This window comes from Dermacentor silvarum, chromosome 2 (genome assembly GCF_013339745.2).
Source record: "Dermacentor silvarum isolate Dsil-2018 chromosome 2, BIME_Dsil_1.4, whole genome shotgun sequence".
Lineage (NCBI taxonomy): Eukaryota > Metazoa > Arthropoda > Arachnida > Ixodida > Ixodidae > Dermacentor > Dermacentor silvarum.
In genome coordinates this window covers 191,091,691-191,114,723 of record NC_051155.1, presented here as the reverse complement: position 1 = coordinate 191,114,723, position 23,033 = coordinate 191,091,691, and the positions used below count along the sequence as shown (strand labels likewise).

At 45.9% G+C, this 23,033-nt stretch overlaps 1 protein-coding gene across 4 annotated transcripts in view; it reads right to left on the bottom strand.

The window, feature by feature from the left end:
* The window catches only part of LOC119442339 (adenylate cyclase type 5-like), a 347,702-nt gene that overhangs the window by 19,464 nt on the left and 305,205 nt on the right, over positions 1-23,033 (bottom strand). For all 4 annotated transcript variants that reach the window (XM_049662064.1, XM_037707182.2, XM_037707185.2 and 1 more), the window contains 8 exons: positions 17,951-18,048; positions 16,728-16,812; positions 13,454-13,582; positions 13,253-13,360; positions 12,113-12,267; positions 3,913-4,156; positions 3,201-3,347; positions 933-1,137 (listed from right to left, as the gene is read on the bottom strand). In XM_049662064.1, coding sequence (XP_049518021.1) covers positions 933-1,137; positions 3,201-3,347; positions 3,913-4,156; positions 12,113-12,267; positions 13,253-13,360; positions 13,454-13,582; positions 16,728-16,812; positions 17,951-18,048 — 1,171 coding nt within the window. The remainder of the gene's footprint in view (positions 1-932; positions 1,138-3,200; positions 3,348-3,912; positions 4,157-12,112; positions 12,268-13,252; positions 13,361-13,453; positions 13,583-16,727; positions 16,813-17,950; positions 18,049-23,033) is intronic.

Here is a 23,033-nt window from a genome sequence, read left to right as displayed (position 1 = left end):
CGTTGGGCTGAGTGTCAACACCTAAGTATATTTTTACACCGTGGTAAAAACGCATTATTTTATATCCCACAAAACTAGCAAAATAATAATAATGATTATTCAGTATCGAATAAAACCTATTGTTGAAACATTTGAAACAGAGTTCAGCTCTGTTAATAGCAATACGAAAGCACACATTTCACAGTACCATTGGTGCTACCTGCCGATAACCATCGCCACTTTAAACAGGGGCACAAAATATGCAACAAAAACCCAGCACGCATTGGTGGGCCCTGGTTATGTTAGTAAGGACATGAAGTGTGGCTTTTATTATGCAATGCCTCAATCCTGAAGTGAGAAGACTACCTAACTGATGCAGCTACTAGTGCAGACAGCTCGTGAATATTGAGTTATCTGTGAGTACATGTTTTAATATTGAATCACCACATGTAAATGCTAGTATTTATGTCTTTCCTCAAGCTGTTCTCACATTCTATGATTCTGCGATGTAAAATTCTTCTTAATAAGCTGCTTTGGATTGTTTCAACAGCACTGATATCTGGCGACATCATAATATTGCTGGCCATGACATCGAAACAAATATTTGTCTGCTTTCCATCCTGTGATCATCTAAACATTGTGCATAGCATGCACAGTGTTCATCCCAATGTCAAATAGTTTTGATGCACACTAAATCGATTTAAAATTAATATGCATTTTATGGCATGCATCTCTATATGCATGACGACCCCCCCCCCCTTTTCCTTTCATTTATATTAATTATTTGAACTGTTGAATTAACATGGCTTCACTGTCCAACTCGTACCGTGTACCAATGGCGACTGTTTATCAGCACAAACAAACTTTGATAATTTTAGTTGTGGAAGCCTGCAATTACCATAGGGATTCTGTGTGACAGTGGCGAAGAACAAATAGGAAGGAAGTCCACAAACCTATCCTGATCTTGAAGTGGTTGAAGGAATGTTCGTTGACATGATGAAGTTGCTCCTGCATCTTGAGTGCATATTCTGCCATGGCCACTACATGTACATTGTTTGCTATGTCCTCTTGTGTCATGGTGAGGCCTGATGCTGCCATATACGTGTAGCCCGTTGTCTTGATTTTCTCTATGCACCTGAACTGTTCCTGTGACAGCAACTGCAATACATTTGGAAACATTTTCTTCCATCACATTTTCTTGCATCAAGTCGCGCATCTACACACATGGCAAAATGAGCATAGCTCAATTGATTTTGAGCATTTTATCAACAATTACGACAGTAGGAGTGCACAGACTTTTTCGGGCAACCTCATCAAACAACTGCCACTCGTCTGTGGCACTCAGTAAAACGAAAAGAAAACCCCAGACATAAGAAGAAAAGAAATCCCATGTTGCATAATTCTTTTCCTCGGCAACCTTCATGTTTTCAACTTATCCACATAACCCCAACTGCACTCCGGACTATCCAGTGCTGCCAGCCATGCTGCACATCAGAGGCAGTCGAGCAATGTGCTTTACCACCAGATTTACACAACAAAAAAATCTGTAAGGGCCCCTCACTAGGGTTGGCCACTTTAAACAGACAAGCACAGTGTACACAATGCCCGCTGACAATCGTGTCTACTTTGTAGACACGACTGTTGTTCTGTGCTGTGCACTGCGAAGACAGCTGAAATTTCAAGCCAAACATTGCGTGCCTTTCTTCTTGAGGGAGCCCAGCTCCCAGACAGAGAGTCAAGGTCATACGCAGAAGTGCTCCTACGTAATTTGCACTGCTAAAATGTCACTCACCGTGACACAGGTCTTCCGAGTATTATTCAAGGCTACAGCTGTTATTTGTTTGATCTGTTACTTCACTAGATGATTTAATGTTTAGAGATATAATAAAACCTACAAACCAAACGTCTGTTAGTCTTTGTTTTACTCTGTGCTGTAGTGAGAGACATACTTCCATTTCGTCTGCTTATTCCCACGTCATGCAGTCACGATCGCAAAGAACGAAACCATCTCCAAATGTGCACGCACTGAGGGATCCATTTTAATGTGGTGCAGAAGCAGCCAGACAACAACACAGGTGTTCTCGTGCACAGCACAAAACACGACAAACGTCACAGCTTGCACGCGCCGAAAGTGCACCACGCAACAAAAACACAAGCAAAAAGAAGGCGGCAGGGCTCGTTACGTATTCATGACGCGATTCTCTGGCTGTGGTATGGGGGAATGCAGGGAATGCTTGTGGAGGCTAGACGGGGCAAATGGAGAGTATCAACGTTGGCATCGAAGCTCGCCTCCTAAAATCATGAGTTCGCGACACTTGAAATATTTCTATTTCTGCAATTAGTCAACAAATTTTAAAAATTATTGTGGTACAACGCTCCCTAGAGGGCACGTTAAAACTTCTAGCGTATAACCAAAATTTGCTATGGGGCCTGGTGAGCGGCCCTTTAACTTGTTCCCTACAATGCCCACTGAGCATAGTTAGGCCGCTAATGATGGTTTTGACGGCCCGAACAGCAGCAAGTCAGAGAATTCTGCCTTTCAACCGGATTTAATTCGGAGAGCAATGACAGTGGTGCACCGCAAGTTTGGGCTTTTCCCCCATCTCAAGCAATTCAACACCAGCCAGCTAAAATGAATACATACCAGAATTTCAATTATTGCAATGTCAGTAAAACTCAGCAAAAATAATTTATGTAAGACTTCCAACGTTACCCAGTGTTTTACATTAAGGAACTGCTTTGTCACATGGTACACAGGCTTCCAGCAAATGTTTTTGTCACTGGAGCACTGTTTAAGACAGAATTTTGATTTGTTCGCAGATAGTCGCTATTTGATGGCAAAACATTTTGTATATTTCACAATCTTTATAGCATTCCTTCCTTTTTAGGTACAAGCATATTTTAAAAAGTTTTGTTAAATTTTACCCTACAATATTGTTTTAGCAATTAAAGTTTTATGTTACTGCATAGAATTCGTTAATAAAACTTCTATACCTGGAAAGCACATTTATTCTGGTTTATTTTCACCCACAGCATAAAATTTTTATTGTAACAGTTCCTTCTGAACAGAAAAATCTAGTGTGACCTACAAAGCGGCCATTTCCCCCATGGTGGGGAAAGAGTTAAGCTCCAAAATCTAGTGCACATTCAAAAACAAAATGAAAATACACGAAACTTCACCAGGAACATTAAGTTTGGGTACATAAGTCTTCATTGCTTACCTCATCAAAGTCGGCAATGATTTCATTCAGAAGGCGTAGGCATTCCACACCTTCATTGTTGGCTTCCAGTTCCATATAGAATTCACTGAAGTTTGGAATGGATGCAAACATGATGCCAACGCTGTCACGCTGCTCATGATACAGGTCCTGAAACCGGTAAGTTAAACAGCACCAATTGTAAGGATATGTCTACTGTTTTTTATGGTGCACTTTACTTCCTTAGTATCAACAGTTGTCAGCAAGATTACAACACTGTCAAAAACAGTGTTAACAAGATTACAAGTGATTCAAACAGAGATATCATCAGTAGCAAACGATATGGCAGGTCAGCAACATGACAACACTGAGATTAATAAAAGTGCCATTCTAGTGCAGCTACAAAGTGATCAGACTAAAAAACATTATGTGGTGAAGAATTCCACTCTTTGATAGATAAGAGGAGAAAAATGTGCTATAGAAAATCTCATAAATTTAAAATGACTAACCTGACTGTTCAGAAGTGTCAGCCGTTAACTTCCTCACCCTTTATTAACATTAGAACAATATACACCCTAGGAGTTGCTTTTGACACTCCGGTAATCAGAATAATGAATCTGATGAAAAATGTTTGCAGAATGTGACGACCTGTTAGTATCCTTTTGTAAATGAGGTGCGAGTATTAGCCTCAAACATTTCACGTAAAGCACTCACAAAAGCACTCATAGAGGCGTACCTCGTGCCTGTGATCAGATGAGAGGAAGTACTCGGCGACATGTGCCGGCAAGATATTGCCCAGTAATTTTCGATTGTACGCCTGTAGGTCTTCCATGTCTTCCTTCTCTTCCATCGCTTGAAGCTTCCACAAAAAGTCAAGGCGAGACGTGGCCTCTGTTTGGAAGCCATGGATCACCAGGACTGCTATGTAGAGGCACAGCACGAGTACCACCACAGTCTTCAGGTAAAGCACATCAGTGGCGCTAGAAAAAAAAAATAATAAAGAGTAAGATAAAAAATAACAAAGAGTAACGGCGGAGCTGTTGTAGACGCCCTTAAATAGCGGAGCGGCCGGTGGGAAGAGAGAAATTGCGCAAGTACTAAATAACGCGTCATTATTTAGCATGCAAAGATAAACACAATACCGGCAAACGGAGGCTGAAGGAGGGCACTTGAGATTATAATAAAGCGGGTAGGGCAGGATCGCCGGGGAACCCAAGGGGCAGCAGGGGGCCCAAAGCTGTAACCAGGGCGGTTCGTGCGTGGGGCCGCCGAAACCGGAGCGTGCCGAGGGGTGTTTTCAAACAGCGAACAGCCGATCTTGTACACGCCCGGCACGTGGAGGCCTCGGCGAGCCCCCAACCACGGACCGATCCGGATTCCAACTTTGTTGTCCCCGTTGGTGGCCTATATTAACTTGCGAGAGTAGCTACTCGCTCTGTGAGTATTTCAGCTAACGCACAGCAGTGCACAAACATGTATCGTTAATGGCTCAGGATAAAAACATTTCAATGAAGAGGGAAGAACAATGGTACATACCATTATTTACTGCACAATGTTTACTACACATAGCAAGGCGAACAATGGCAAGTGTAGTGAATTACAACCCGCTTTTTATAACTGCGCTTTGCATGCTCAGGAAGTTGGCTCGTAACATAATCACATTTGCATTCGGCGCGACGAGAAGTTGAAAGGCGTGTACGCCGCCATTAGCCATTATTACAAACCATGGATTGACTTGGATTGACTTCAGTTGGCACAGTAACAGAGCTCAGAGCTTCTAGTTCGTTTCAGTTTTGTTTTGGTCTTGTAATGCGGCGTAAAGGTTATAATCAAAAGTAGTTTCTAGATCTGCACGGGCTACAACTGGGCAGGAGAAAAAATTCCTCGCAATGACTTCCCTGTGATTTAACCCCAACATACTTCCATCAGCAGAAACTAAAATGTATTGACAATGGTCGAGTGGGCCGAACTACAGTGTACTAGAACTAGTACACTGTAGCCGAACGGCGCTCTCCCGCTGAGGCGCCGCGTATGGAAGCAAGCGAACTGGATTGGGGCGGAGACGCGCTCCGCGGTATTCAACGTACTTTCGCTGCGGGCGCCGATGCCAATTGCGCATAGTACGCTCTTAAAATAGTGCTTTATTTACACTGCAAATTAGTGTTTACACCATTTTGCCAAACATATATATTTGAGGCATGGATTATAGAACGCGACGTCTTCAATTTTGCTGTCGTTGTAAAGTGCATCGTCTGCTCGCGAGCGCGCGTTCGCTACGCGGACGCTGGCGGACGCCCAGTTTTTCTCGCAGAACGTCTGTGCAGTACATTTTTATTGCGATAACAATTATATGGACACGCAAAGAGGATTTCTGCGGTAGGCGTCGCCGTCGCCGTGAGGTTCCGCATGACGTCAACGGCGATGAAGTCGTCGCCGGATGCTGTATGTGCGAGTGAAAGGCGCGAGGGACGCGCGCTTTCACGGGGAGCGAACGCACGGCGGAGAACAAACGCGCGTTCTGCGCGGTGCTCCCGAAAGGGCTGCAGAATTAAGCGTCTCATTCCTCCTTTACAATCACCATATAAATAGAGCAAACGCGACTTCTTCCGTCGCGCGAAAGGCCGTGGGGGGACGGGAGGGAGGGAGGGAGGGGAGGCGACGTTTAGCTGCGGCACCAAATGCGTATTTATATAAAAAAATTTGTCGCAGTTTCACCCGAAAGGCGAAGCACCAATTGCGATAGCAAATTAGTAGAGAGCTATACGGAGTAAGGATAGTAGTTTTATCAGCTGTATAAACTTGGACATGCAGCAGCACCAGCAAAGCGCAGAACTGTTGCCGACGCCGTCGGCGTTTTGCCCGCGTTCGCACCGAACGCGCGCAGCGTTTTTATATAAATACGTATTTGGTGCCGCAGCTAAACATCGCCTCCCCTCCCTCCCTCTCGTCCCCCCACAGCCTTTCGCGCGACGGAAAAAGTTGCGTTTGCTCTCTATATGGAAAGGAGGAAAGAGACGCTTAATTCTGCAGCCCTTCAGCGTCAACCTGTCCCTTTCCTCAAGAACCACTTATCATCACTGCGCAGAACGCGTGTTTGCTCTCCGACGTGCGTTCGCTCCCTGTGAAAGCGCGCGTCCCTCGCGCCCTTTCACTCGCACATACAGCATCCGGAGCGCGGCGACGACTTCATCACCGTTGACGTCGTACGGAACCTCACGGCGACGGCGACGACGACGGCAGAAATCTGCTTTGGTGTGTCCATATAATTGCTATCGCAATAAAACGTTGCTAGGCGAGAAGGTGGTAAAGACTTCCGACGCTGCTCGACGAGTTTCCCGTTCTGATTTCGTCGAAAACCTCCGAGCCGCCCCCAGAGGCCCTGGCAACAGTCACCAACGCCGCGCGCGTTCGGTTCGAACGCGGGCAAAGCGGCGACGGCGTCGACAACAGTTCTGCGCGTTGCTGGTGCTGCTTCATGTCCAAGTTTATACAGCTAATAAAACTACTATCTTTACTCCGTATAGCTCTCTGCTAAGTTGCTATCGCAATTGATGCTTCGCCTTTCGGGTGAAATTGCGACATTTTTTTATGTTTTAGTTGCTTTGGTGCGCCCATGACTCTTGACGGCCGGTACCAAATGTAGTTTTAGCCAGGTCAACTGCTGTTTTTGCCACTGTCTTCTAAAAGTAACTGGTATCTCTGCAACATGAAGCTACGTAAGACAATTTTATTATTGATATCGTGTGATTTTACGCGCGCTTCTTAATGTTGGATATTGATCAGGGACAATGATCGAAGAAAACAATATTAGAGTGAAATAATGGCGAGGGATGACCAATGTATTTCTAGGTAATTAAATCAAAGGGTACATAGACATATATATTCAGGATATATATGTAAGGGAAAAAATAACAAATATTCTAAAGGCACTAATTGAAAAAGTGAGAACTCCCGACCGGAATAAGCGCACGTCTTTACAGTAACAAACGCATTTTTTAGTGAATACTGCACATAAAACTCTCATTCGCAGAAATACTATTCATAGCAGGCAAATCCATCTTCTATATATATATATATATATATATATATATATATATATATATATATATATATATATGTGTGTGTGTGTGTGTGTGTGTGTGTGTGTGTGTGTGTGTGTGTGTGTGTGTATGTATGTATGTACGTATATGCAAGTGTTTTTGATATACTGTACGACGCCGAATAGTCGTTTCCGTTCGATCGAACGGAAACGCATAACATCACTATTGAAGTCTCAAAGGCGAGTGACCGATGCAAGTGAGGACTTATTCCGAAAGATTGTGCTGCTGGAGAGTCGTGGCTGTTGCGCAGAGGCGCAGTTCCTGAGAGATAATTAATGCACGGGTGTTAATGAGTCCTGCTTAACAAGTTCCTAGCTGTCACTCAATATAAACGCCCTGTTTTGGGGCAGCTTGTAAATCTTCTAACTTGATTCAGACAAACTTTTTTGACAGTCTCACCATGTTTGCAACCCATTAAAACTGGGTGCCCTATGCGGTACCACACTTATATTCAACATATCTGTACATACTCGTATCTCTACGTGTATGTGAGACATGCCGTTCATTTAATTGTTTCATTATGGTCGTTATGATAGTACACCGGATAACTGAAAGCAGCCGAATAGTCGTTTCCGTTCGATCGAATGTAACGCATAACAGCACTATTGAAGTCTCAAAGGCGAGTAACCGATGCAAGTGAGGACTGTTATTCCGAAAGATTGTGCTGCTGGAGAGTTGTGGCTGTTGCGCAGAGACGCAGTTCCTGAGAGATAATTAATGCACGGGTGTTATTGAGTCCTGCTTAACAAGTTCCTAGCTGTCACTCAATATAAACGCCCTGTTTTGGGGCAGCTTGTAAATCTTCTAACTTGATTCAGACAAACTTTTTTGACAGTCTCACCATGTTTGCAACCCATTAAAACTGGGTGCCCCATGTGGTACCACACTTATATTCAACAGATCTGTACATACTCGTATCTCTACGTGTATGCGAGACATGCCGTTCATTTAATTGTTTCATTATGGTCGTTATGATAGTACACCGGATAACTGAAAGCAGCCGTTTATAATATACAAGCTGCTGAGTTGAGCGGTCATATATTTGGGAACGGCATTACATTTATGTATGAAATATAGGATAAGCGTAACATGTTTTTCTCGGAAATCAGACTCGAGAATAATTTATTTTGTTTACACCCCTAGAAAAAGGCCGAAGAACGAAGCCACCCATTTTTCTCTTTTTGTAATTTAAACAAATTCTTCGGTTTTACGTGGCAAAACCATTATATATGATTATGAAGCACCCGGTTTAGTTTTCACCACCTGGGGTTCTTTAACGTACAGCTAAATAGAAGTACACAAGTCTTTTTCCATTTCCTTCCCATCGAATTCCGCGACCTGAATTGAACTCGCGAGCTCCAGTTTTGCAGCGCAACGCCACTAGTTAGGCTACCACGCAGGCTTTCTTCTTCTTTTTTTTTTTTTTTTTTAAGTATCGACTGGAAAAAATGTCACCGTTTCGCCCTAAGGGCGAAGCGATGAATGCGATAGCAACACAACAATGTCATACGAAGTAAGGTGAGCGGCTTTGGTAGCAATATGAATTGTAGTAAACATGAGCTGGATTAAGTAAGCAGGTGTGCTGCGGCGTAAGTAGACCGACATGAAGAGAGACTCGATGACCACGAGAAGGCGCGTGTGAAACGGTGGTGTTGATGAGAAGCGCTTACCGTGGGCAGCGCGTGCGAAGGAACACACCTGTAGTGCTGCACTGCCGATCTGGGCAGCATTGCATGTGTAGCGTGCGTTGGAAAATGTGACCCGACTATTACTAACTGAATGAACAAGCGTGGTGTGAGCGCGCACAAACAAACATGAATAGATCACACTGAATGACTGCAGCCAACGACTGTCAAAACGCTGGCAGCGGGCGAAGGTACGTGCGGTCTATCGCTTCAACGAAAACTGAGCGGCGAATGCGCATAAAGGTCAGAGCCGTGTGGAGATAAGAGACGGTGCGGTCGAACGAACGACGAGCGCGGTTGTTGGCAGCGTAGAAGTGCGCCCCCCCCCCCCCCCCCGCTCCTTCCGGCGCTGGCTTCCCGCTTCCTTGCTTGCGCGTGGGAGAGATAAGAGACTGTGCGGACGAGCGACGAGCGCGGTTGTTGGCAGAGAAGTGCCCCCCCCCCCCCCCCCCCCCCGCTCCCTCCGGCGCTGGCTTTCCGCTTCCTTGCTTGCGCGTGGGAGATTGAGTGCGTTCGCTCTCCGTGATAGCGCGCGTCCCCGCACGCTGCCTCTGGGGCATACGGCGCGCGGCGAAGATTTTATCTATACGGAACCTCACGGCGACGCCGACGGCGACGGCGACGGCGACGCCGACGGCAGAAATCCGGATGAAGTGTCCATATAATTGCTATCGCAATAAAAAATTCCACGTACGGCTTACGGCCAAAGATTAGCATATAGAATGACGAACTAAAACTGTTTTCGGTGCTCAAGGTCCGACCGCAATAAATGACCCCGTACCAACTACTCCGCATTCTGTTACGCGAGGAAGGCGAAAACTTGAATGGAATGTTGCGCTGCAGTTTACTCTCTCTTTTTTTTTTTAATCTATAACAATGCTTCCCGTAAATCTGAGCACAAGGCGCTGGACGGGGCAGATATGCTTTATTTGTTTGAAGCGACAAGCAGGAAGGCTACATATGTTCGTCTGCGTTTCGCAAGACCTACTGATAACTATATAACCTACTACTGATAACTAACTGATAACTAACTATATGCGCAACCTACTGATAACTAACTATATGCGCAACAATAAACAAAAGAGATACACGCTGCTTGAAGAACGAGAAAAATATTTGTTCTCTATAGGGAACCGTACAATAACATAGTAGAATGAAAGCCCACACTGCGGCCGCGATGCACGCGCAATCACCGAGCGGCATTAAAAAAAAATAAAGAAGAGAATGAACGGAATTTATTCTAAAGGCATAAATAGATGTCATATGCAAATATGAACACCATTTGAGCCGTCTGAACGCAAATACCAATGCGCGAAGTAATGAGAATGACCCTGCCGAGCAGTATCGCCAGCAGTTTCCAACGGCGCGACCTTGATGCGGCCCAATCCACTTCAATCGCAGCGCTGCCACAGTATTTGTTCACGTCGGGCGCCTCACTGCAAAGCATGCGCCGCCCCATGCCGCTTGTCTCACTCAACCGTATTCTAGTACACTCTAGCCGAAGCGCAGCCACGACCGGTCGTGAGCGCAGCGCATGGATGGAGTAAATGGAGACAGAAAGCTTCTCGTTCCTCCATGGCGCAATGTAATGCGCTGCTGCTAGGCGGCCGGTTGAGAACATGCGTACAATCATGGATGGGCGCAGTTCCATATTTCAGCCGCGTGACGAATTATCTAATCTTACCAGTCATCGTTTCACCAATTCGCCATTGAAGAATCAGCAAGTCGCGAACGCGCTTACACCGCGCTGAAAGCATTAATTACATTGATTTAGGTAAGGAATACAATTGCATCCTTTGGTTTGAGGCGACTTCAGTCTTTCCGGAATTTTACATTCTGTTCAAACAGAAAATACGACGGAAGAAGAAAAGGGAAGTACACAGAAGTAGCACTGCTTCCAGCTGCGCCGGGGCAACAGGTTTTTCAGAGTCGAGACGCGCGAGGATAACTCACTGCACGTTACATGCACACCACCAGAAAGTCCAAGCCCGGCCTGGGCCTGCGTCAAAATACCCGAGCCCGGCCCGGGCCCGGGCCAAAAATCACATGCCGTGCCCGAGCCTGGCCCGAGCCCGTGAAAAAACTGCCCTACCCGGCCCGGGCCGGGCTCGGGCTTTCGGGTAAGCCCGAGCCCGTGCAGTGCTCTACTCGCTGCTGGCGCGATTGCTCACACCAGCGTTTTGACAGCGGTTGTGTGCGGTCATCGAGTGCGATCTATTCATGTTTCCTCGTGCGCTCTGACACCATGCTTGTTAATTCAGTTAGTAAGCGAATGTGTCCAAGTTTATATACAGCCGATAAAACTACTATCCTTAGTCGGTATAGCTATCTATTAATTTGCTATCGCAATTGATTCTTGACCTTTTGGATGAAACTGCTACTTTTTATTTTTTTGACCACACGGTTTGCCATAAGGCACATTATGGTTAAATAAATGCATGCAAGCTTTCTTGAGAAGAAGCTGCATAATTTGCCTGTGGAACTTATCGTGCGTAATTAAACGTTCGTAGCCTGTGGGCTGGTCCGTTCGTATCTCGGTGCCTCTAAGCACTTTCTCGCTTGCGAACGCAGTCACAACAGATGAAGAGCATCCGCTGCAGAAGCGGAGGCAGAGGACTTTGAGAACTTCACAGGCCGGATCGTCAAGTGATGGGCCCCACGCCCACATTACGGAAATTGGTAAGGGCCGTCGCAGCCCAGACTTCGGAGAGAGACTTCCGGCTTCACAGCTTCAAGGGTTGTGTCTTAAGTGTGTCTCAAGCGTACGTCACAACGCGCACCTAAAAGTGCTCGCCATGTTTTGAGGTAGCATTGGCACTGCACCAATCAGTGCGATATAATACCAATTAAGTCTTGAAATCGGTCGTGTATGTTTCGCTAGATTTTGTTATTTGGTGTGCGTGTCACACTTACTTTTCAATTTTAGTTACTGCTTTCCCCTATTCCCCCTTCCCAAATTAAACCATGTCAGGCGGCTAACCTCCACGTTTTTAACTGAAGGTTCTAAAGGCATACTATAACCATACAGGTATGCTGCATGCATCATACAGGCAAGCTACGCACGAGTAAAGGCTCTAAATGCGTGCTATACAAAGCCTCGTATAAGCCCAGAACGTATCTTGCATGACTCCGCGCATAAACGATTTCGTACCCAGGAACGAAGTTCCACAGGCTGTCGTCCCACGTGAAGCTCAGTGCGCAGAAAGGCAAGCTGAAGAGTAGCAGGAGCACCAGCTTCTCGACTGTCGTCAGCACGAGTACAGCTGCGCAGGCTAGGAGCACCAGAGCCAGACAGAGCATGAGGTACTGCGAAGAAGAAGACAAACAAAATTTGAAATGAGACCAAAAGCTGCCAAGAGCTTCAGAAGCCTTCATTTGAAAGATAGAAGGGTAAAAGGGTGCGGTTACCCAGGCTTGATTCGAGGCGTGATAACTACTTTTTACAAAACTGCCTCAGTTATATTGGTGCACTGGATCTTAAAGCTGATTCATACAAGTCACCAAAAGCTGCGGACCTGTATCGTGCCTATATTGATATGGCGTAATAAAATGGATGCACATGCATCGTCACTTTACGTCACTTTACGTAATTCAAACAACGACAGCGACCTCGCAATTCCTCAACTCGGATACAATGTACCAACGAACGCTATATCCCGTTACCTGTTTGACTATAATGTTTCGACTCTAGATGACGTCGTCAATACGAAATACCATAGTTATTCGAATCTAGCTCGACTAACGCAATTCGGAAAGTCAGGAAAAAAAAGAAAAAAATTATTTGAATGTAAGCCGAAAAAAGAAAAGAAAAAAAGAAAAAAACTGCGAGAAGACATGAAACACCGTCGAGATGTTGCAAGTTCGGAAAGCCGGAATTCTATCCCTTAATTGATGCCGCAACCCAGTGCAAAGCGAAGCAGGCATATCGAAGGCATGTCGAAGCAGACAGGTGTCCCAACTTGTTCGAGCGGCGCCTCAAAGGCTTGCGACCTCCCTCGCCTGTTATGATCTCCTTCGTTAAGGACGTTCCCGCGTCTCTTAGTGTCCCGATAAGAACAGCGACACATTTTCCCTCCTCATGGCATCGATTTCTGTGCGGTGTCAGTGTCATACGGTTGCGGCCAAACCGCACCCTCCAATATAAGCCGACCCCCAACTTTCGTACATTACATTATTATAGAAAAGTATCGACCTACATTCGAATAAATACGGTACCTCCATCGTTTCAGTGCAGCGCGCGACGCGGCAAATCTCGTTCTCGGACATCGCGTCATTCTGGTAAGGTTCTCACCTCAGGCACGTTCACGTAGTTCTCTTGCATACACGTCACGTTTGCTATCATCGTAAAATTGTCGTCGTAGTACCAACACGACGCGACGTCCTCAGATTCGGGCAAAATCTGTAAGAGAGCCAACAAGTATTCATCACACGGTCAGTGCTCTATGCGGTAAATGTTCGTGCAATCTCAATCCGCAAAGAAAACACCACTCACCGCCGATGTCATGCAGCAGACGTACACAATGATTAGGATTACAATTGAAATAACTTGGCTATGCAATCTGTTTCCCGTGAGTTTCTCGGAAATCTTGTAACACTTGGAAGGAATCACAGCTGTGAAAAGCTAGAACAAATGAAAAAGAAAGCAAGAAAGATAGTAGATTAAACACACATTGCTGGCGCCGCCTACGTGACGCCATTTCTTCGCTTTACGAATAGAAAACTTTTACATTCGCGTGCCTGCAAAATTAGAGCAGCAATGAGTGCAGCCGCATGTTCGCATACAACGCAGTTCTAGAAAAAAATGTCGCAGTTTCGCCAGAAAGGCGAAGAATCAATTGCGATAGCAAATTAGCCGAGAGCTATTCGGAGTAGGGATAGTAGTTTTATCGGCTGCATAAACTTGGACACATCCGCTTACTAACTGAATTAACAAACGTCGTGTCAGCGCGCACAAGCAAACATGAATAGATCACACTGAATGACCGCAGACAACGACTCTCAAAACGCTGGCAGCAATCATCGTGCGGTCTATCGCTTCAAAGGAAACTGAGCGGCAGATGCACAGCGCATACAAAGGTCAGAGCCGTGTGGAGTTAAGAGATCGTGCGGGCGACGGCCACAGCCCCTTAATTACGCCCGATTGCAAGATACGCCTTTGGTGCCGGAGCACAGCGTCGCCCCGCCTCCCTCCCTCCCATACCCCCACGTCTTCCGCGCGACGGTCGCGTTTGCTTTCGGCCGTGAGTTCGCTCTCCGCGATAGCGCGCGCGTCCCCCGCGCGCTTTCGCTCGCGCATACGGCGCGCGCCGACGATTTTATCGCCCTTAGAATCTATACGGAACCTCACGGCGACGGCGACGGCTACGCCGACGGCAGAAATCCGGTTGAAGTGTCCATATAATTGCTATCGCAATAATAAGCCGACGTAATTCAATGATTCCGCGCGCTCAATCCCGTTCCTTCCTTATCGTCAACCGCTTACGGCTGGCGGATCCTGAGCTGGGATAATGTAACGATGACATTCAAATGTTATTCCTTTTCGCACTTCTTCAATGCTCCGAGCGGCGGTCCGCCCACGTTATCATCGCGAGATCAACCGGCCGTGAACCGTGGATGATAAGAACGGAATAGAATCGAGCGAAAGTAATAGTGGCACTCTTGCGGACCCCTAAGGTTACAAAAAAGGAAAAAAAAAACTAAGAGAGAGAGAGAGAGAGAGAGAGGGGGGGGAGATGTATCTGCCAACGATCTGTGCAATATATATTAGGAGAGACGTCGATGACTCCGGGCATAACCAAGCCAGTTAAAGGCCCACATCGGTTATCTATGCAAGGTATTCCAACAACAACGATAAATACTTCATAAAGATGAACTTGGCGTTGTGTTGCAGTAAGCGGGGCAAACACGCTTTTCTGCAGAACGAACCGGAACGAGCGCAGACGGAAGAACGGGGCAGCATGTCGACCGGGTGCTATTTACCGGGCGGTCATATAAATTTCCTATATGGGCAAACGTGGACGAGCTCTCCTCGAAGAATCGAATGCGCCGCTTGTTCAAACACGCGCGCGCGCCAGCTAGATATGGCCGCAGTCACCGAAATGTCGTGAATAATACATGGCACAAGAAGCTGGCCGCCAGTACTGTGTGCGTACGTGCGTGGTGCTTTACGCATTGATACGATAATATGTACGCGCGCAATAACTTCACCCGGAAACAAGAAGTTTTGTCGGGTCACACGCGGCACGGCACCAACGTTGAGCGGTGACCCGGTCTGTCTTGCCCTATACGGGTGTCAGCGGGGTCTGCGAAGACGCAAGATATTCTGCCAAAAAGACATACGCTCGGATTTACAAAAGCCGCTCATATGTGTACATGCGTAGAAACTTCAGTTTAGAAGGGCCGCTGGGCTACCGTGATTGCGAACGAGATGATAGCGGAGTCGCAGGTAAATGACAAGCAGAAAGAAACTTAATACAATGCCTTATCATTGTATTACGTAATCATACCAAGTGTGTTGCACACGTATTAGGAGTGCCTGTCTCACGGTTCCACCGTATTCAACTGAGCGTATACAACCGAAACCGAGCACGCAATCAGGAGGCCAGCACTTTTTGATCACTTCCAGGCCGGCTCGACACGTCATCAAGCTTGTACTCTAGCGACGTTATCTAGGAATCACCGACACGTTTCAAGCGGAATGCCAGTGACGCTTAGCGCGTTCGTTCTTGTGCAAAGTATACGACCGGATACGCAAGAGTTGACCTTCTTCGATGACGTCATGTCATGTGTCGCGCAGGCCTGGACGTTATCCGGCGAATCTTGACCAGGTCTCAGTGAAGCTTCAGTTCTGCACCTTAATTCCAGTCGAAACCATTCTGTTATTGAGTTTAGCAAAGCTTGAGTTGATCTGACGTTATACGAACAGAATGATTGGTGAAGTTGGTTGACACGCGTTGTTTGTGACATGGCTGCGCAGCGTCATTTGTGCAATCACGAGTCAAGTAAACGGTCGGTTAACCTAAAACAATGTCACACCATGGCAAGAACTTCGCTAATAGGGCTTCATGTGCTTCAAGGTGAAATGGGAGGCGCACTTGCGAAGAAACGAGCGAGCAAGTAAAAGGAAAACACCGAGTTAAATTTTCGCCGCAGCATCGCAAGAAAAGCACCTGCGCAAGTTGTAACTAGATGCAGTGGTGTTTGACACCACTCGCCGCATTTGAGATGGACTGCTACAGATGAAAAGTCGTGGGCTTGAACCTATTGATTGATAAGCATTTCAATATATACTGGCGGCAAGCCGGTAAAGAGAATGGAACGCGGTATCCCAAAGGTCAACTTCCAGAGCTCAAAGCTGCGAGTCGGCATTATAGGCCTCTGAAACTGGGCTGTATATATGATAAGCGGGGAGGACCTTTGCCATGCATATACCGCAGAAAACGAGCACTACGTTATACTATGTGACGTGCCATCGATATATCTTTTACTTGAGAACAAAAGTGAGAGTTAAAGTTTGCTTGGGTTGTTCACGTAGTCTTATATATATATATATATATATATATATATAAGACGTGTTCTGTTAGTGTTTTGTCCTTTCGTTCTAGACTTTTGACAGCGTTTTGTGTCTTCATGATGCTTTTTTTAATGTTTTCCAAGCCGAGATTTGGGGATAGCCGGCTCTCCTTGTGGACAAACATTCCATGTTTCACTTCTAATTTTTTTTAAAAAAAAAGGGGGGGGGGAAGAAGGTGAGCGAGAGTTTTTACCTCTAGATGCAGGCACAGGATGATGCATATAACCATAATTATAAGGGCGATTCCTCCTATCTGGATGAATACCCGGATCCACGATCTGCAAAAAAAAAAAAAAAAAACACTCACAACGGTAAGACCGTTGACGGCAGTGGTAGTTGAACGAACGACGAGCGGCCGACTTGTTTCCCTAGCGACCACCGGATTCTGCACATACTAATAACAATTTTATTTGTTTTTCTTTTCCCTCGAGTTGTTTACGCTTGTGAGTGTGCACATACCAGAGAACGCGAGCTGTGAAGATTAGCGTTGCTAATAGGATGAGCAGAGCTACAAACGCCACATCCATTGAGGCTTTGAGGCGCTAAAGATAACACAGCTGCTCGAGTTTACCGTTGAGTAAACAACTGTCAACTACGTTTTATTTTTACAACTGTTTCGAATAATTCTCGTTCGTAACTGCAACGCCAATATAGTGCACTAATTAATCGCTCGAACTGCCGGTGTTTTCACAAAATCCGCGACGTGTGTTGGTAACCTCGGCGCAGAAATTTGCTATGGCGAGAGATCCGCTACGTATTTGCAAAACGTTGCAGTTTTACACCAATCAATCAATCAATCAATCAATCAATCAATTGATCGATCGATATATTGACCAAAACAGGCAAAAAGTTCGAAATTTCATCGTGTGAACAGCGAACGACAGCGTGGACACTTCTCAAACAACATATAATAATTCGGTAGCGATTCTGAGCGTGCACAGTCATTACGAATACCTGCACCTGCCGCTTTCACAATGAACTTGCGTAACTGGGGTTTACGAACAGAATTAAGCATGGCAGATAGTCGAACACTGGTATGGAATTTTTGGTTTTGTTCTTCACGCACCTACCTTTATGTATGAATTATCAGTTAATTGTCGACCCAGGGAACATACTATTTCGGCACATCGACAGTAACAAATATGTTTACACTGTTTTTTAAGATCTCTGGGAAAATGCAAGTCACAAGTGCCATCTCAAAAAGAGTGCACAATTTTCGCGACCGCTTGCTTATGTGGGATTTGACGGTACAATAGCATAAGCAGCAAGTCATAACATTTGTATTCTGAAGCAGAAAATAAAGCTGATAAGACGCGAAGCTTTCTGCCATTCCAATTGCAGTGTTTTTTTTTTCCACATTACTGCAGAATGAACAACAACAAAAGAAAACGGGTGTATGCTTCGAAGTATACTTACAAGTCCAGTATGATCATGTGTATGATAAATATGAACACCAACACAACTTCTGCACACACGATGTACACGCCCAGCATCGGATCCGGTTCCTTCATGTACTGCGGACGAGAGGGAAGATGGGCAAGGAGGAAAACGTGTGACATAAGTACGCATGACAGAGAGAGAGAGAGAGACGCATTTTTTTTTAAAGTAGCCAGGCTGACCGCTCGAACTGGAGCCGGCTGCTCCGAAACTTGCAAGCCCCTGTAGCAAAGTTACGACAGCTTTATAGAAGAATAGACGATGTAAATAGCAACACAACACACACTACCCTATCTAAAATTTAGATACCACAACGCGCCATACGAGTAATTTGGCTCTATAAGCACTATATATACAGTCTGCGAACGTCGGCGACTTCACGAACCAAGCAATGTTAACGCACAACTACGCGTCTGACGCTGTTGGTGAGCGACAGCACCAACATTTGTCACAGATTCTTGCAGCCAGAAAGAAGTTCTTGACGAGAAGCAACGGCCTACTTTGGTCGTGAGATTTCAGTGTGTAAAGGTACGTATCTAATTTCTTTATTGAAGAAAATCGATCCAGTTATTATGTAGGGGCCTCTGAACATTCAGTTTCGAGCGCTCGCTCCTTGATGTATAAGGTCGTTCCTGGTATAAGGCAAAAAAAAAAAAAAAAAGAAAAGAAACAGTAACTGCAGACCGTAGTTACATTGTCGTATGGTCGAGAAAGAAATGCGGCGAGTCTCACGGCTGCATTTGGTTATTTGTTTTCAAGATTGCGAGAGGCAGAGTTCTCTTTGCCTTTTCCGGCTGTTTGTAGAGACAAGCGCATTTGCACGTATACACCCTCCCTCAAAAGTTTTCGAAACACGAGATGCGTGCAAAATCTGAATTTCATCGCAGGCTAGGCACAGGTCCTTCACCCGAAAGTTAGAGTTGATAGTTCTCCGTACTATCATCACATTCCTGACATACATTTCCCACTCTGTGGTGAACTAGCGAGAAAATTTAACTTATTCTCATTTTCCGTGTTCCAAATATTCTGAGGGCCGGCTGTACATCTAGTTGTCCATTTCTCCTACAATACGCGACGGTGCGTTACCGAGAAACACTCGGGAATGTGCCCGACCGACTGCCGCTGCAAGAGACGCCAGTGCATTGTGACCGACCAAGAAGGAAAAGCAGCAGAGAAAGCAAGACGCGGGTGTGCGCCTTCGCGCATTGAAAGCTAGGACGGCGATGATTTCGCTCAGTAAAGTGCACACGGAACGGCCTTGCACTAAAAAATTTCGAGGACGCTTAAGCTTCGCCTTTAAGAGCGGAACGCGATAGCATTCAAAGATCCCTGGCTGCTTATCAGGCTTCCCGGCAACTGCGGCTTTTTTGTCCAACTTCACCTCCGCGCGCGGCTGCCGTATTAAGCTGCCGTAAAGCCCCTGGAAATTTCCAGGGGCTTTAGGGGCTCTCTAGGCTGCCGAGGAGGCGAGCGCCATCTGGATGGTGTTTTTGCAAGGAAAAAACCGCGGCTCGCCGCTGTATGAATTGTAGAAATGCTGTAAAAGGGGTTTGTGTTTGAGTTGCGGCGTAAGTGAATTATGTTTTCTCGTATATTAAAATTACAATCCGGCGCTATCACGTCTGAGGATGTGGTTAAGCCGTACTTTACGATTTTTCTGACGGATTTTACTTTGAGAAATTAATTTTGTTCACTAACACCTTGCGCCACGCGGAGGGCCTGCGCGGTCGGGGTGGTTCGGGATGATTATTTCCGCCGACGACTCCGGCGCGGCCGCGCCCATGACGACGCCGGGTTTTCTGCGACACGGAGCCCCTAACGCTATCGCGTTAAAACTATAATTAAACGCCGCCAAGTGCGGGCCTGTAAGTGCGGGCCTGTAAGTGCGGAACTTGCAGCGAACAGGGGCGCCTAATTTGGTGCCTAACTGCAGCGCTTAGCTGCACTGCCAAACTGCACCATTGGAACAGAAGGGCCCAACACCGCAGTCCATGTATGCTATCAAAGTGAAGTAGTATACTTGTTAGTAGTAGTAGTAGTAGTAGTAGTAGTAGTAGTAGTAGTAGTAGTAGTAGTAGTAGTAGTAGTAGTAGTAGTAGTAGTAGAGGTGGTGGTGGTGGTGGTGATTCTTAAGGAAAAGAGGGAAATGCATGGAATTATCTGACTAACCGTGGACACCTCAACCATGGCGTATGGGACGGAGGAAGGTAGGAGGGGGAACAAGATAGCCAAGTTGCATTGCGCAACCGTAGTGCCCAACAGTCCAAATGTATAGTGTCAATTTGCAGTGAGCCGCTGTAGTACCTTGCAGCGAAAGTTAGGACTCGCGCGCCCTTAGTGGCGACGAGAGCCTGCAAGAAGAGGGTAAGCCCCGCCCATTGTCCACCGCTAATCACTTTGCGAGATAAATGGGAGGATCAGAGAAGAATTAGCGGCGCACCGTATGCGCGAGCCTACTTCCTTTCCCCGAGACGCGCAGCAGGTTCTCGTTCCTGATGGACTGACGCGACCTGCACTGTCCGGTGTTAACGAAATGGAGTGTAAGATTCCTTTTAAGAGCCAAGCCATTTATACCAGCCGTAATGTGTGGTTCGTTCAAGAAACAAAAGAAAACAAACTTTCTTGCCGAGGCGGGATTCGAACCGCGTAACCCCCGGTCCCAAGGCGAGCGTCGTAAGCACTAGTCTATACAGCGACTTTTTTTTTTTTGAACATGGTATTTATTACAATGAATGAAATGTTGTATGTACAGGAACTATTTACAATAATATGAGCACCAGGTGGACCTGAGTAATCAAACGTCAACTAGTAGTCCATATGAAGATAACGTCACACACAGCAACACCGTCCTTCACAGCAAAAATTTGTAAGGGGAAGTTAAACACCTAATCAAAAGTGGATACCAAGCCGGCTGACATTCTTCTTGGTCGTAAATATCCTTTAAGTGCATGGTCATCTGAACGAAATGCGATCTTGAGGAAATTGTTTTTTCTGCATTTCGGTCTTGCATACGAGATTTCCATAGGCAATACAGGCCTATCAGTAAAATCATATCGAATAAAACATCATCATACGGAGCAACAAGATATCGGATACTGTGAGAAATTAGATCAAAATATTTTTGCAAATTTCTATGGATAACATCCCAAAATAAAATGGCATCTTTACAGACAATAAAACAGTGTTCAATGGTTTCAGGCACCTCACATAGACGACAGTTAACTGACGAAACGAAAATATTATTTTTATGCAGCCATGTTTTAACGGGCAATGTTTCAGTGTGTAATTTGTAAAAAAAAAAGTTTTTGTAGAAAGGGGAACTGGCATTTTGCGCATTCTCGCAAGCACATCATGTCCAGGTAATGTTATGTATACGGATCGATAAAACGGCGGAGGGAACAACATCGATATTAAATCTTTGTAAAGATTTTTTTGTGACACAGTAACAAATAATCTTTAGAAAAGCGAACAGTCAGAAAAGAAATAGCAAAATAAACATCACGCATAAACCCCCATAGACAAGGTCTAGAAATTAAATTTGAGGACACCACCAATTCTGGCAGGATATGAACCAGGTTAACCTGCATGAAAGCTCGTAATACCGGATGAGAGCTATCCAGAAAAAATAAAAAGCACGATACTAACTGCCGCACATATAAATGCAGCAACCCTAACCCTCCAGCACTCACTGGTCCGAAAAATGTTGTCGCGTCTCATAGGTTCAAAACTGGAAGACCATATGAACGTTGAAAAAATCCTATGAAAACGTTGAATGTAAAGCCTCACGCAGTGAAGAACCTGAAAGACATAGAAAACTTTGATTGCCAAAAAACATGTTGCAGGCTTCTGCTCTTCCAAATATTGATAGACGGTGCGGGACAAAGGTATTTGTGTAGCGCTGGAGGGCTGGAACGCGCTCTCTCCAGTAGTGTGCACTGAACTTGCAGGCATGCAGTGGAACTCCTAGATATTTAGGTGGCACACAGGACCACTCAATGCCAGCATAATGTGATGGTGTAATGACCCAATATCCAAACCATAGCCCTGAGCTCTTAGTGCTATTCATCCGCGCACCGGAAACAGAACGAAACTCTTCTATGATAGAAATAATTTTATCGATGCTGGGATTGTCTTTGCAGAAGAATGCAATACCATCAGCGTATGCTAACACATTTACCTCATTACCAAAAACATTAAAACCACGAATACTGTTGCAGTTCAAAATGCTCAGAGTGGTTCTAAGTAAAGGGCAAAGAGGAGCGGGGACATAGGGCATCCTAGTTGCACGGAAGAACGGATGTGGACGGGATTTGAGAGGCTACCATTGACAACAAAGCGGGTTGTACATGACTATAACAAAGTCGAACGCCATTAAGCACTGTGGATCCTACATTGGCGTGTTCTAGAAGAGAAAATAAAAATTTGTCGCAGTTTCACCCGAAAGGCGAAGCACCAATTGCGATAGCAAATTAGTAGAGAGCTATACGGAGTAAGGATAGCAGTTTTATCAGCTGTATAAACTTGGACATGGAGCGCAGAACTGTTGTCGACGCCGTCGGCATTTTGCCCGCGTTCGCACCGAACGCGCGCGGCGTTTTTATATAAATACGTATTTGGTGCCGCAGCTAAACGTCGCCTCCCCTCCCTCCCTCCCGTCCCCCACAGCCTTTCGCGCGACGGAAAAAGTTGCGTTTGCTCTCTATATATGGAAAGGAGGAAAGAGACGTTTAATTCTGCAGCCCTTCAGGGAGCACGGCGCAGAACGCGCGTTTGCTCTCCGACGTGCGTTCGCTCCCCGTGAAAGCGCGCGTCCCTCGCTCCCTTTCACTCGCACATACAGCGTCCGGAGCGCGGCGACGATTTCATCGCCGTTGACGTCACACGGAACCTCACGGCGACGGCGATGACGACGGCGATGACGACGGCGACGTCAGAAATTTGCTGTGGAGTGTCCATGTAATTGCTATCGCAATAAAACGAATGCCGCACCCGATCAAATGCCTTTGCGAGGTCAATCTGGAGCATTTCAAGTTGATCATAAGAAGTCGAACAGTACTCAAGA